The sequence below is a fragment of the Schistocerca nitens genome, chromosome 2 (genome assembly GCF_023898315.1).
Source record: "Schistocerca nitens isolate TAMUIC-IGC-003100 chromosome 2, iqSchNite1.1, whole genome shotgun sequence".
Taxonomy (NCBI): Eukaryota; Metazoa; Arthropoda; class Insecta; order Orthoptera; family Acrididae; genus Schistocerca; species Schistocerca nitens.
The window spans coordinates 253,033,808-253,048,228 of record NC_064615.1 but is presented as its reverse complement, the minus strand read 5'-3'; the positions used below and the strand labels follow the sequence as shown (position 1 = coordinate 253,048,228).

The 14,421-nt window shown below is 46.4% G+C and overlaps 1 protein-coding gene across 1 annotated transcript in view; it reads left to right on the top strand.

The window, feature by feature from the left end:
* Nucleotides 1-14,421, top strand: part of LOC126234959 (rab3 GTPase-activating protein catalytic subunit) — a gene marked incomplete at its 3' end in the record, with an annotated part of 492,900 nt that overhangs the window by 444,581 nt on the left and 33,898 nt on the right. The window contains exon 9 of the mRNA XM_049943698.1: nt 4,333-4,472. Coding sequence (XP_049799655.1) covers nt 4,333-4,472 — 140 coding nt within the window. The remainder of the gene's footprint in view (nt 1-4,332; nt 4,473-14,421) is intronic.

Here is a 14,421-nt window from a genome sequence, read left to right as displayed (position 1 = left end):
GCCATGATTCCATGGCAGCGGCGAAGGCTTCTTTAGGAGTCTGTTTTGACCACTGGAAAATCGCTGAGGCAATAGCAGCACGCCTGATGAATGTGCGGCCACGGAGAGTGTCTTTCATTGTTGGAAAAAGCCAAAAGTCACTAGGAGCCAGGTCAGGTGAGTAGGGAGCATGAGGAATCACTTCAAAGTTGTTATCACGAAGAAACTGTTGCGTAACGTTAGCTCGATGTGCGGGTACGTTGTCTTGGTGAAACAGCACACGCGCAGCCCTTCCCGGACGTTTTTGTTGCAGTGCAGGAAGGAATTTGTTCTTCAAAACATTTTCGTAGGATGCACCTGTTACCGTAGTGCCCTTTGGAACGCAATGGGTAAGGATTACGCCCTCGCTGTCCCAGAACATGGACACCATAATTTTTTCAGCACTGGCGGTTACCCGAAGTTTTTTTGGTGGCGGTGAATCTGTGTGCTTCCATTGAGCTGACTGGCGCTTTGTTTCTGGATTGAAAATTGGCATCCACGTCTCATCCGTTGTCACAACCGACGAAAAGAAAGTCCCATTCATGCTGTCGTTGCGCGTCAACATTGCTTGGCAACATGCCACACGGGCAGCCATGTGGTCGTCCGTCAGCATTCGTGGCACCCACCTGGATGACACTTTTCGCATTTTCAGGTCGTCATGCAGGATTGTGTGCACAGAACCCACAGAAATGCCAGCTCTGGAGGCGATCTTTTCAACAGTCATTCGGCGATCCCCCAAAACAATTCTCTCCACTTTCTCGATCATGTCGTCAGACCGGCTTATGCGAGCCTGAGGTTGTTTCGGTTTGTTGTCACACAATGTTCTGCCTTCATTAAACTGTCGCACCCACGAACGCACTTTTGACACATCCATAACTCCATCACCACATGTCTCCTTCAACTGTCGATGAATTTCAATTGGTTTCACACCACGCTAATTCAGAAAACGAATGATTGCATCCTGTTCAAGTAAGGAAAACGTCGCCATTTTAAGTATTTAAAACAGTTTTCATTCTCGCCGCTGGCGGTAAAATTCCATCTGCCGTACGGTGCTGCCATCTCTGGGACGTATTGACAATGAACGCGGCCTCATTTTAAAACAATGCGCATGTTTCTATCTATTTCCAGTCCGGAGAAAAAAAATCGGAGGCCTTAGAACTTGAATGCACCTCGTAGATAAATTTTCGCTCCCTGCATTTCATCAACGCTACGTTCCTAACTTCAAAGAGTGTATTCCAGTCGAGATTGCCAAAAACTTACTTTAAATCTACAAACACCTTGAACGTACGTTTATCTTCCTTCAGTCTGTGCCAGAGGTGTCAAATCTTTTAGCTTACCTGGGTCGCACTGGAAGAAGATCAGTATTTGTGGGCCGCATCTAATATGCTAAACACTGACAATAACCGCTGTGCAAAAAAAGAGGGAGTGTCGAAGATACACTATGTGATCAAAAGTATCCGGACATCTGACTGAAAATGACTTACAAGTTTGTGGCGTCCTCCATCGGTAATGCTGGAATTCAATATGGTGTTGGCCCACCCTTAGCCTTGATGACAGCTTCCACTCTAGCAGGCATACGTTCAATCAGGTGCTGGAGGGTTTCTTGGGGAATGGCAGCCCATTCTTCACTGAGTGCTGCACTGAGGAGAGATATCGATGTCGATCGGTGAGGCCTGGCACGAATTCGGCGTTCCAAAACATCCCAAAGTTGTTCTATGGGATTCAGGTCAGGACTCTGTGCAGGCCAGTCCATTACAGGGATGTTATTGTCGTGTAACCACTCTGCCATAGGCCGTGCATTATGAACAGGTGATCGATCGTGTAGAAAGATGCTGTCGCCATTCCCCAATTGCTCTTCATCAGTGGGAAACAAGAAGATGCTTAAAACATCAATGTAGGCCTGTGCTGTGATAGTGCCACTTAAAACAACAAGGGTTGCAAGCCACCTCCATGAAAAACACGACCACACCATCACACAACCGCCTGCGAATTTTATTCTTGGCACTATACACACTGGCAAATGACGTTCACCGGGCATACGCCATACCCACACCCTGCCATCGGATTGCCACATTGTGTACCGTGATCCGTCACGCCACACCACTTTGTTCCACTGTTCAGTCGTCCAATGTTTTCGCGTCTTACACCAAGCGAGGCGTCATTTGGCATTTACCTGCATGATGTGTGGCTTATGAGCAGCCGCTCGACCATGAAATACAAGTTTTCTCACCTCCTGCCTAGCTGTCACATACTTGCATTGATGCAGTTTGGAATACCTGTCTAATGGTCTGGATAGCTGCCTGCCTACTACACATTTACGACCCTGTTCAACTGTCGGCAGTCTCCGTCAGTCAACAGACGAGGTCGGCCCGTACGCTTTTGTGCTGTACGTGTCCCATCACGTTTCAACTTCGCTATCACATCGGAAACAGTGGGCCTAGGGATGTTTAGGAGTGTGGAAATCTCGCTTACAGACGTATGACACAAGTGACACACTATCACCCGACCACGTTCGAAGTCCGTGAGTTCCGCGGAGCATCCCATTGTGCTCTCTGACGATGTCGAATGACTACTAAGGTCGCTGATATGGAGTACCTGGCAATAGGTGGCAGCACCATGCTCCTAATATGAAAAACGTATATTTTTGGGAGTGTCCGGATACTTTTGATCGCATAGTGTATGTAGTTAACGCATTCAAGTAATTTAGAATTAATTAATTAATTATCCTAAAAAAGCAGGTTGAATTTAAAATAACTGTTTATGTACGAGATATCATTAAAAACTTTATATGTAAGCAATTACAAATCATTGAATTAATGTGACATTTGACTGAATTAGGGAAACCATTGTATCGGTATGGTGTTTGCTCGAAGTGATAGCGATTCTAATGATGTTCTCAAAGTGTTCATCTGAGATTCTGATTAAGTCTTTATCGATTTTGATTATGTTTTCGAAAATCCTGAAATCGGTTTTCAGATTGTTGCATCAAATCTATAAGTATGGCTGCATATTTCATTCCGTCTGTATGATTATATTTGTCCAACGTACTGAAATGAAAAAAATTGTTTGCATTTACTTGTACCGGCCATAATTTCACTTCAATCTGGAACGCATTTGTTGTTTGAAACATTCTGCTGATACATAGGTTTCTACCTTGAAGACACTTGTTTAAGTCAGGTAAATGAGCAACGAAATCTATCGCAAATACTAAATCTGCCACCGAGTTGGCACCGACGAGTTCCCGCACAGTTTTTGCTTTTGATATCATGAACGATTTGGTTTCATTAATGATGCTATAAAATCTTTTTAACACCTGGCCTCGGCTGAGCAATCTTCTTTAAAATGTGTCACCATAAAAAATGGTTCAAATGGCTCTGAGCACTATGGGACTTAACATCTGAGGTCATCAGTCCCCTAGAACTTAGAACTACATTAAACCTAACTAACCTAAGGACATCACACACATCCATGCCCGAGGCAGGATTCGAGTCTGCGACCGTAGCGGTCGCGCGGTTCCAGGCTGAAGTGCCTAGAACCGCTCAGCCACAGAGGCCGGCTGTGTCACCATACTCAGCACCCAAATTTCTGAGGAATTCCTTGAATTGACGATGATTATATCCTACAGGAAGCTAGGCCGGGAACTGTAGAATGAAGAAACTCAAATGAATTAAACTCATCACTTTTTACCCATCATTTGCTATGGTAGAAATTACACACGAAAGTAAAAAGCCCATTATTGAGACCTTCATGTTCAAATGTGGTTCTTATTTGTAGCAATGCATATGATATCAAATCTGTTACAACAGAATTTCGGTTCTGTCAGATAGCAGACTTTGACAGTAATTGGAATCCTCATGAAGCTTTATAATTTCTATCGACTTATGGTGATCAGAACTAGCGGTAATTAATCTCACTATACATCTCTAAATCTCTAGTTTCGCAGATGCAATTGAAGTAGCCCTAAAGTAAAAATCATGGCGTGGACGGATTGGCTGTCATAAGAACGAGACATTAGGCGGTTCAGGTATAGCATGGGCGTCAATGTTAGGAACTGGATGGACCAAGGAGAGTATAGCATCGTGTGGCTCGAGTTTCAAGTTGAAAATATTGAGTTTATCAAAAAAAAATTTATGGAAATTTTTTACCGATCGTGTCATAGACGGTCACTTCGTAAGCCGCATTGATACTTGCTTTGGACGGTATGCGGCCCGCGGGTAGGACACCTCTCTTCTGTACAGCTGAAAACACTATTCAGTTGCATTGACGGTAACGCCTGGCTCCTTATGCAACCCTTCGTGCTCCGGCGTGTTGCAGAGTGGCGCCAGGGGACCCCGACCTGCGCACGTGCCTGCTGCACCAGAAGCTGCAGATGCTCAACAGGTGCATCGAGCGGCGGCTGGCGCGTGAGCGGGAGGCGAGGGCCACGTCCGTCGACACCGAGGACACCGACACGGGTAAGCGATCCAGAGGACTCGTCCTTACTGCGTCGGTTGCTAGGATGCTAGAAGTAAAGTACAGGGTGCTTCAAAAAGATTGATCCGGTTTCTACGTGAATGAAGGTAAATCTTAACTTTCCTACAGAACCTCAAAGTTTTCATTTCCGTAAAAAGCGTCAGATTCTACAACGCTATATCTTTTACATGCATGCACATAATAATACTGGACAGAGTACGGCAAGAAAATGGTTTCCTCGTTTTAAGGAGGACCGTTTTGACTCTAGTGACTCCCAACGTTCAGGAAGACACTCGAGGTCCGATGAAGATCTTTAAACGCATTAATACACAATTATCCACGTCAGTATACTCCAGAACTGGCCAATGTGATGAACTGTGATCATTGTACCATCGATGTTTGCATGCTATGAGGAAGATTCAAAAATCTGGTGTATGGATACCGCATGCTGTAAGCCAAAATCATAAAAATCTGCCGGTGGCCATATGTGATTTTTTGCTTGCTGGTCCTCAACTGGAACAGCATCGACCATTCGTATCCTCTGTCATTGCTGGTGACAAGATATGGTATCTTATGATACCACAAGGGGAAGAAAGTAATGGTTGAGCCCAAACTAAGCACCAGCTCCCCGTACAAAGAGCTATGCGCATCCACAAAAGATAATGTTTGCATCTGATGGAAAATCGATGGTGTGTTGTACTGCGAACTGCTTCCCATCGTGTAACCATCACTGCTGACATTTATTTTCAACAACTGAGACGTCTTACATATGCAGTCCAAGAACAACAACCAGGAAGGCTGTGTGAAGTGATGCTCCTCATGATAACGCCCGTTTTCAGTATGCTGGACTGACAAAAAACACTTACAGGAATTGGGTTGGGAAGTCATTCCGCACTCACCTTACTCATCTCATCTTGCGCCCTCAGGTTTCACCTTTTCCGCTCTCTATCGAACAACCTTCAAGGAACTTTTCCCGGAGTCGGAAAATTACCCAAGCGTTGGCAGACTGTTTTAAATAGTTTTGTTTGTTAAATTTATGGAAAGACGATACGAAGTTGTGCACCAGCCCAATACAGTCACCTTTCACAGCTGTCCAATGTGCCCTCTACGGAACCCACGAGAAACACCGAAATTGTCAAACTCGCCCCATACTTCTGCGAGCATGTCTGATGTTACTGCAATCGCTGTTGCTGTGTGATGTTCCGTTTCATCCATTGTTATAAAGTGAGGCACGTGGATGACGTCTTTCACAAATTCCCGTAGAGAAAATCTGAAATCAAGGTACTTTAGAGGCATTTGGTGCAGTGCGACATGCATACGCCCCATACGGCTCATCCATCGTCGAGACAACTCATTGTTAAGAAACGCTGTAAGGTGAACGGACAGTGTGATGGTGGGGCCGTCCTGCTGAAAAATGAAATTTTCGGCATGCTCTCGCAATGGAAGATAAACCCTTATCTCCAAAAACTACAGCCACGTGATTCATGTAACCGTCTTTTTCACAAAGAAGACTTGGTCATAATACTCTCTGCGCCAGTCTGTCGTGCCGGCCGGTGTGGCCGAACGGTTCTAGGCGCTTCAGTCTGGAACCGCGCGACCGCTACGGTCGTAGGTTCGAATCCTGCCTCGGGCATGGATGTGTGTGATGTCCTTGCGTTAATTAGGTTTAAGTAGTTCTAAGTTCTAGAGGACTGATGACCTCAAATGTTAAGTCCCTTGGTGCTCAGAGCCATTTTTGAACCAGTCTGTCGTCTTTCCTTTAGCGACATGCATACACTGATCAGCCGGAACATTATGACGGCCGACCTGCTATCGATATAAACCCGTCCAGGCGACAGCAGCCTCACCTGGCGAGGAATGACTGCTCGTCACACACACGCTCGGCGGATAGTATCAGAGAGCGAGCTGACTGTGTGTAGAATGGGGAAAGCGCACGACCCATCTGAGTTTGACTGACGGTATATCATGGTGGCCCGGAAGCTCGGCACGAGCATTTCGAAAACTACATGACTTCTCGGGTGCTGGAGGAGTGTTGTGGTAGATGTCTCCAACACGAGGCGAAACCAAGGTGAAACCACGTCCAGACTTCGTGGAATTGGGCGGCCACGGCTCATTAAAGATGGCGGACGTAGTGGGCTGGGTGTAGTGGTAAAACAAGACAGGCGGCGAACTGTGGCGGAATTAACATCAGGCTTTAACACACGGCAGAGTACAAGTGTGTCTGAATACCCAGTGCATCGAAAACTCCTAATGTTGGGTCTCCGCAGACAATGACCCGTGCATGTGACAATGTTAACACCACGACATTGACCACTGGGCGCTGGCGCAGTAGCAGAGCGTTGCATGGTCTGATGAATCCATTATACTCTGAGGAACATTCACGTGAGCATTCATGGGTCCAGTGGAGCTCGTGCAAGGCACCATGATGGACAAGGGGTATCGAACCCTGGTTGCAGACCTCGTACACCCCTTCATGACGATTATGTTTCGCTTCACCATGTACAAGGCTAGGAGTGTGATGGATGCGATGGTGTGGTTCGAGGAACATAGTGTCGAGTTCCTCTTGATGTGGCTGCCCCCCCCCCCCCCCCCCCCGCCCCATATCTGAAGCCGATCGAACACATGTGGAATGTGATTGAACGTGGCGTCAGAGCTCATCGCTTCCCTCTCCCAATCCCTCCCATGAATTTACGGGAATTTGGTAACTTGTGTGTGCAGATGTGGTGCCAACTCCCTCGAGCGACCTACCAAGGCCTCATTGCCTCCATGCCACGACGCTCCGCTGCTTCTATCTATGCCAAAGTGTACATACCAGCTATTATGTAGGTGGTCACAATGTTGTGGCTGATCCGTGTATCAGTGTGTTCTAGTGTCACGTTTCATTTGTTGGTCAGCCATGTGTATTCGCCCTGTTTCATTTTGTAGCTGCCTCGGCCAGTTACCACTCGCACGGTGAAGAGGTTTGTGTTCGGCTTAAGATGATGGTCTAGGGGCTCCCCATTGCTACTGAATCGTTGTCGTTAGAGCCTACATTTTGGGCTTGGCGAGAAATTTCCCCATGATGGCGGCTGCATAAAGGGTTCTTAATGTCTTGCCAGGTGACAGCACCTGATATAAGTGCTGCAATGACGAACACCAGAACCTAATTTTAATCGCCCTGCACATCATAGAGATAAGGGCATTTATGAAACGTTATCCCTGAGCGGCCAAGTGAAACTACAATTGGGGAAGTGTCATGTGCTAATGTAGGTTAAAAAAGTGTTACAGAAGAGTATTTATTGTGTCAAGCCACCCTGTATGCAGATGCTCTGGTTAAGGTGACATTATTTCGTACCGAATTGCGACAACAACGGCGGCAGGCCGACGCTGCAAGCAGTCAAAGAACACCACTGCTGCTGAACACGAATAAACATAATTGTGTTCATTCAACCATTGTGTTGTATTCTTTGTAGACTGACATGGATCACTCATTTTGCGTCAGGACAGTTTAATTAAAGTTGCATTTGAATTACTGAGAGATTGCACGACCATGGAGATCTGCTTCTTAGTTTCTTACAATGACGTGTAGAATAAGTAACTAAAGTAACTAGGGACATACGAGGTGAAACACCTATATTGTTTTATGGAAAAAATATCAGACTTCAATTACATCAGTGTTTTGTTTCTTCTTCGTAGCTTGAAGTGATTGATTGTATATTGTATGACAACTGTGACTTTAATTTATTGGCTTATGTTCTCCGAAATATCTGATTTTACTTGAAAATAATTACAAGCAGTGGAAGACACTTTACCTTCGGAACTCATAATTATTTTTAGAAAATTGAAAATTTTACGTTTCGCGCGTAGCAACGAATTTTAATTCCTTACGTTAGTTTCTGGGCATTTTAGACGGGGAAATCGTCTTAATTTACCACTGGGCATTTGCTGGCAATTTGTTTTAGGCCTCTAATCCGGGGGATCTCACGTAGACCGGACTTAAGGTTCTGTGTGCGTCCAGAATGGAGTTTGTCGTACGCCTCGGTGGCTGCGGTGTAAGCGCGGCGGATTACTGACTGAAGGGGCACGGCTTCGATTCCTGGCCGGATCGGTGATTTTCTCTGCTTGGGGTTTGGGTGATATGTTGTTCTCACGGTCGCATTTTCGTACTTGACATTCCACAGTTGAGATGGCACTTCACGAAAGCCAATAAACTAAAAGAAAAGAAATGGAGAGTGTGTGAAAGTAGACAGCCAGTTTAAGGACATTCAATACTGACCATACGATTGGCAGACATCCACACCTTCTTCATTGTAGCGTAGAAGGAATGTCAAGACTGAACCTTTTCTTTAAGTTTTGTGAACACCGCTTACACACTTTGGTAACCGTCATGCACAAACTTTGTGGCATCGTAACGTCTGTGTGGCAACGTTAAAGAAGGTTGTCCTTGAAATCTGAGGGACATGTTCCAAAAGTTCGGTAATTGTGCAGTGACTTCTTGTACACACAATTTCATGCACATATCGACCAAGTTGATGTGCCAAATCTGAATGTAGTCCTCGCGCACTTTCATGAAGCACGTCTGTGCGACCAGCCTCGTATTTTCTGCACCACTTCCACACAGCAGCGTTACTCATAACGGCATCCCCATACGCACGATGCAGTGTGTACGAAGAGTCTCGGCGGCACTGACTGCGCCTTCTTTCAGGAAGCGAATGAAAGACTGTGCTTTGCAACAGGCGGGAGAAGCAATAACACGGTCTGTGTCAATCGCTCGCTACTTACTCACTAAATAACGCAACAGAGAGCTGACTGACGCGAAGCGACCTCCGAAGTCTCTCTTTTCAGACCACGCAAGTGCCATGAAGCTACAAGCATTTGTTTATTTTTAATAGCTTATCGGAGGTTAATTTATCAGTAGTTCACGTACACAAATAAATATGTTGCGCAACACAGTTAAAGGACCACTTGTGAGACCTTAACTTTTCCTGGCGAATTGAATGTTCAAATAACTTACGGGTTTGCTGCCGGGTGACGTCGTGGAACACCACCGATATTTCGACAGGAGCACACCCTGCCATTCTCAAGGCACAAATGCAAGGAAGAAGAAATGTGCAAGCAAATTATTTGAACAAAGGACCACTTCTTCGAAATCACTTAATTCTCTCCCATGGCGAAGCAGAAGTTTCAAATTTGGCCTAAAGGTCCCTACAAAGTTCCTCTGCAATGGTGCTAAAGGATGCTGTCGTGAGAGGGCACCCTCGAGGTTGATGACGATTCAAACATCAAGGAATCGACACTTGCGAATAAGGAGGCAGAACGCAGTTCATATCAGCTGTAAGGTGTGTTAATGATGTCACCATGGCAACACATTTCACCACAGTTCTGCCCAGTGCTATCGTGGACGTGTCACACGACGCGAAGATCGCCATGTGGGATCCTGGCTACTCGTCTCTTATAGGTTGCCTAGGAAACTGTTTTATTGAATAGCTAGACAACATAAAATCAAATCATATTAGGGGGTTTATTACAGTAATTGAATTAACAATACTTAACTTGCGTATGGACAAGGTGGTGTCGCAAGGTTCAAATGGCTCTGAGCACTATAGGACTCAACTGCTGAGGTCATTAGTCCCCTAGAACTTAGAACTAGTTAAACCTAACTAACCTAAGGACATCACAAACATCCATGCCCGAGGCAGGATTCGAACCTGCGACCGTAGCGGTCTTGCGGTTCCAGACTGCAGCGCCTTTAGCCGCACGGCCACTTCGGCCGGCGGTGTCGCAAGAAATTGCCAACATGCAAATAATCAATGTCCTTCGATAGAAACAATTTCCATGCAAGCTGATCACACAAGTTCAGAAGTCGCGGTTCTTCTATTGCGGCCGAGGCTAGGCGGTGCGTCGCTTTTATTCTCTTCGTGTAGAGGCCCCTCCTGTCGTGGTGACGTCCCAGTCCGCGTGCTGTCGGCTGACATCGTCTCACAGCCCTGTCTGCCGTATCGTTCTTGATCTTCAAGCCGGCGCTTGTCGTTGCGCCGGAACATTCCTCCCTCCCAAAGCGACGGATCGTCGTCATGTAGGAAGCGCGACAACGGTGGGGAAGGCAGGAGTGTGGACGCAGCGCTGGACCGGAAGCTGTGGCTGCAGGGGACGTCAAGCTTCCGGTCGTACCCCGCCATCCGGCCTTTGCTCTGGTGGGGTACGCGTCCACCTCCTGATGCCATGAACCAGATGATGAAGGCGGCGACAACCGCGGTGTGGGCGGGTCCAGCTCCATCGGTAGGACGAGAGGAGGCGGAGGAGGTGAAGGCTCCGTTTCCATGGAGTGTCCCGCGGTGTCGTGATGACACCCTCCTGCGGCTACTGTGGCCACGCTGTCCTAGGGATCCGTGAATCTGGGGGAAGAGACTCTGAAAGATCATTGTGCACATGACAGAGGTGAAGCTGATTTTGATGTCGGTGCTGCAACCCATCTGGACCTCAAATAAGATACATACGCCTGTCGGGGTGGTCGCTACGGTCTCTAACCGCGCGACCGCTACGGTCGCAGGTTCGAATCCGGCCTCGGGCATGGGTGTGTGTGACGTCCTTAGGTTAGTTAGGTTTAATTAGTTCTAAGTTCTAGGGGACTGATGGCCTTAGAAGTTAAGTCCCATAGTGCTCAGAGCCATTTGAACCATTTTTAAGATACATGGAAAAGCCTAGTCGACGGAGAATCTCGCCTCGCACCCACCGTCTGCTGCCACTAAAAACCCTGTAAAAGACAATGTCATGCGGCGCGAAACGATACTTGCGGCCTTCCTTCGGTGCCGGATACCGAGGAAGATAGAGCAGGTGGAGCAACGTCCAATGGCGGCGGCCATGAAGCAATTCCGCCGGCGATGGTCCGTGTCGTGGATGCGAAAAATGGTTCAAATGGCAATGACTTAACATCTGAGGTCATCAGTCCCTCAGAACTTAGAACTACTTAAACCTAACTAACCTAAGGACATCACACACATCCATGCCCGAGGCATTATTCGAGCCGGCGACCGTAGCGGTCTCGCGGTTCGGGACTGAAGCGCCTAGAACCGCTCGGCCACCGCGGCCGGCGGGTGCGGAAAATAGGATGCAATGCTTGATCCCTGGTGTGTGCGGAGCGAAGTTTGGCCATCTGCTACTTGAAGGTTCTGACAACCGTTTGTCTATGGATGGAACGGTGCACTACTTGGATGCTGTATGCCATTGCGTTCACAGAAAGTTTCAGATTCATCTGACGTGAACTGAGGGCCGTTGCCTGACACTATGACTTCAGGTAAACCTTCTAGGCAAAAAATAGAGGACAACACGTGAATTGTGCTACGTGACGTTGTCTAGTTCATTGGCACAGCAAAAGGAAAGTTGCTTACGAATCAACCACAATCAACCAACGAGTGTTCCAAAAGGTCCCGCAAAGCCTATGTGCACACTTTGCCATGGCGCTTGCGACTTAGGCCAATCAGAGAATTTTTGTGGCGGAGCGGACTGATTTTCCGCACATGCATCTCACTGTCACGTCATCTGTTCTATTTGGGTGTCCATACCCTACCAGGTACAGTGTCGAAGCGCAAACTGTTCCGTATGAACACTCCCCCAGTGTCCTTTGTGAAGTAACTGCAGCACTTACATTTGCAAAGCTTTAGGGATCAAGGCATCCGTACGAACACTCCCCCAGTGTCCTTCGTGAAGTAACTGCAGCACTTACATTTGCAAAGCTTTAGGGATCAAGGCACATGACTGTCCAATGTCATTTTGAACAGGAATCACACCTTTCTGTACAGCGAGGCTATGCTGATGTGCAAAGTATCGGCGATGTACAGAGTTCTTTATACTGTGCAAGGAACGAGGCCAAGATCTGCGAATGTATGTTAGCAAAATGTTCAATTCTGAATCAGGTTCGGTGCCAGTGCAATTTTCCTGTAGTTTAGCGGAAAAGATTGGAGCAATTCAGAATCCTGAGCATCGATGTGACAACAAGATGCAGCAGAAGCGTCAAAGTCTTTGTCGGGGCCAATCGTAATACGTGAAAGTGCGGCCGCATTACTATGTTGAGCCGCCGGACGACACAGAATCTCGTACTGGTATTGAGACAACAACAAAGCCCTTCTTTGCAATTTTTGGGCAGTTCATAAGGAACCGGTTTTGTCGGATGAAAAAAGGACTGCAAACGCTTGTGATCCGTTAACAAGTAGAATTTTCTGCCATAGAAATAGTGTTAAAATTTGGTGACACCATACATAAATAGCCAAAGCCTCTTTCTCAATTTGTGAATAGTTACACTGAGCTTTGGAACAATACTTTTGATGCGAAAGCGATAGCCTGTCTTTATCAACAATTCTGTGCGAAAGCGCTGCACCGTTTCCGTCAGAGGTAGCGTCAACTTGCAATACAACTGGTTTGCCAGGATCAAAGTGAACTAAGCACCGATCACTGAGCAATGCATCTTTAAGTTTTTGAAAAGCTACTTGGCAGTCATCTGTCCAAACAAAGCGGACATTCGTTCGAGGCAAGTGATGCAATGGAGCCGCGATTTGCGCACCGTTCGGTATGAACAGAATATAATAGTTCATTTTCCCTAAAACTGACTGCAATTCTGTGACATTGCGAGGAACTGGCAATTCTCGTATGGCTAACAAATGCGACTGAAGAGGATGTACACCGTCACTGTTTATGACATGACCAAGATACTGCAACACAGGTTTAAAAAACCACACTTGTCCGATCTACACTTTAGTCCTGCATCAGATAACACACGAAACAAAGTACGCAAATTTGCAGTATTCTTCAGGTGTACGACCTGCTACGACAATATCGTCCAGTTAGTTTGAACGGTTTGGTACTTGAGCAGTCAGCTGTTCCAAATACCGTTGGAAAATGACATGGGCGGAAGCACTGCCAAAAGGCAAACGCAAATATTTAAACAAGCCCAAATCATACTTTTTGAGACTCTTCATCGAACGGTATTTGAAGATACGCGTCGTTTTTGAAAAGTAACGTCCAGTGCCTAATTTGTCCATGAGATCCTCTGGCTGTGGCAATGGGTAAGTATCAATCACAGTTTGTGGATTGACTGTAGACTTAAAGTCAACACAGAGGCGAATGTGACCTGAAGGTTTGGGAAGCAAAACCAGTAGACTTCCCCACTGAATAGCTTGTTCGGGCGCAATAGCCCCGCTGCCTTGCAAATATTTAAGTTCAACAGCGACTTCGTCCCGTAATGCAGTGGGAACAGTTCTGGCCCTGCAGAATTTCGCCTGAGCATTCCCACACAGAAGTAAGTGAACAAAACGTTTGTTTGGCTGGTGTATCACTGAAGAAATTGTACGCTTGCTAGATTTGCTAATGCCTGTTGCAGACTTTGAATATACTTCATTAATAACATGGGCGGCTGGCTTTTTGTGAGTGGGCAGAATTCTTATGTTTGTCCTGTTGCAAACATACGGATTGCACATGTCCTTTCCTACCACAAGCATAACACTGAGCCTGTTTAGCGAACAGCTTATGCAGCGTGAAATGTTGTTTACTCGGCGTGGTGAGCGTAAGCTGCTGCTGAATGGTCTGATCGCAAACAAGGGACTCAACGCGGCAAATTGCTGGCTGCTCACAGTTATTGGCTGACAGGGCACCTGAATCGTACTGATCTAGTATTTGCACAACCTGCTGAAACGGTGGATCGTACTGTTTCAAAATCTATTCTCTGATTACGGTATATTGATAATTTTTACTTATGGACCGTCTGACAGCAACTGAATAAAACACAATTTTAGTGCCATACGCGTTTCGCCTTTATTTTCTGCAAGGCATCATCAGTGGCCTGGAATATGTACATATGATTGCTATTTTATTTACATTTTTGTCACTGTGCCTATAGGTTATAAACAGTTCTGGTGGTTGCTATTTCCTACTAAGTAGTAATGTTTTGAACTGTACCTACAGGTTGCGTGGACAATTTCT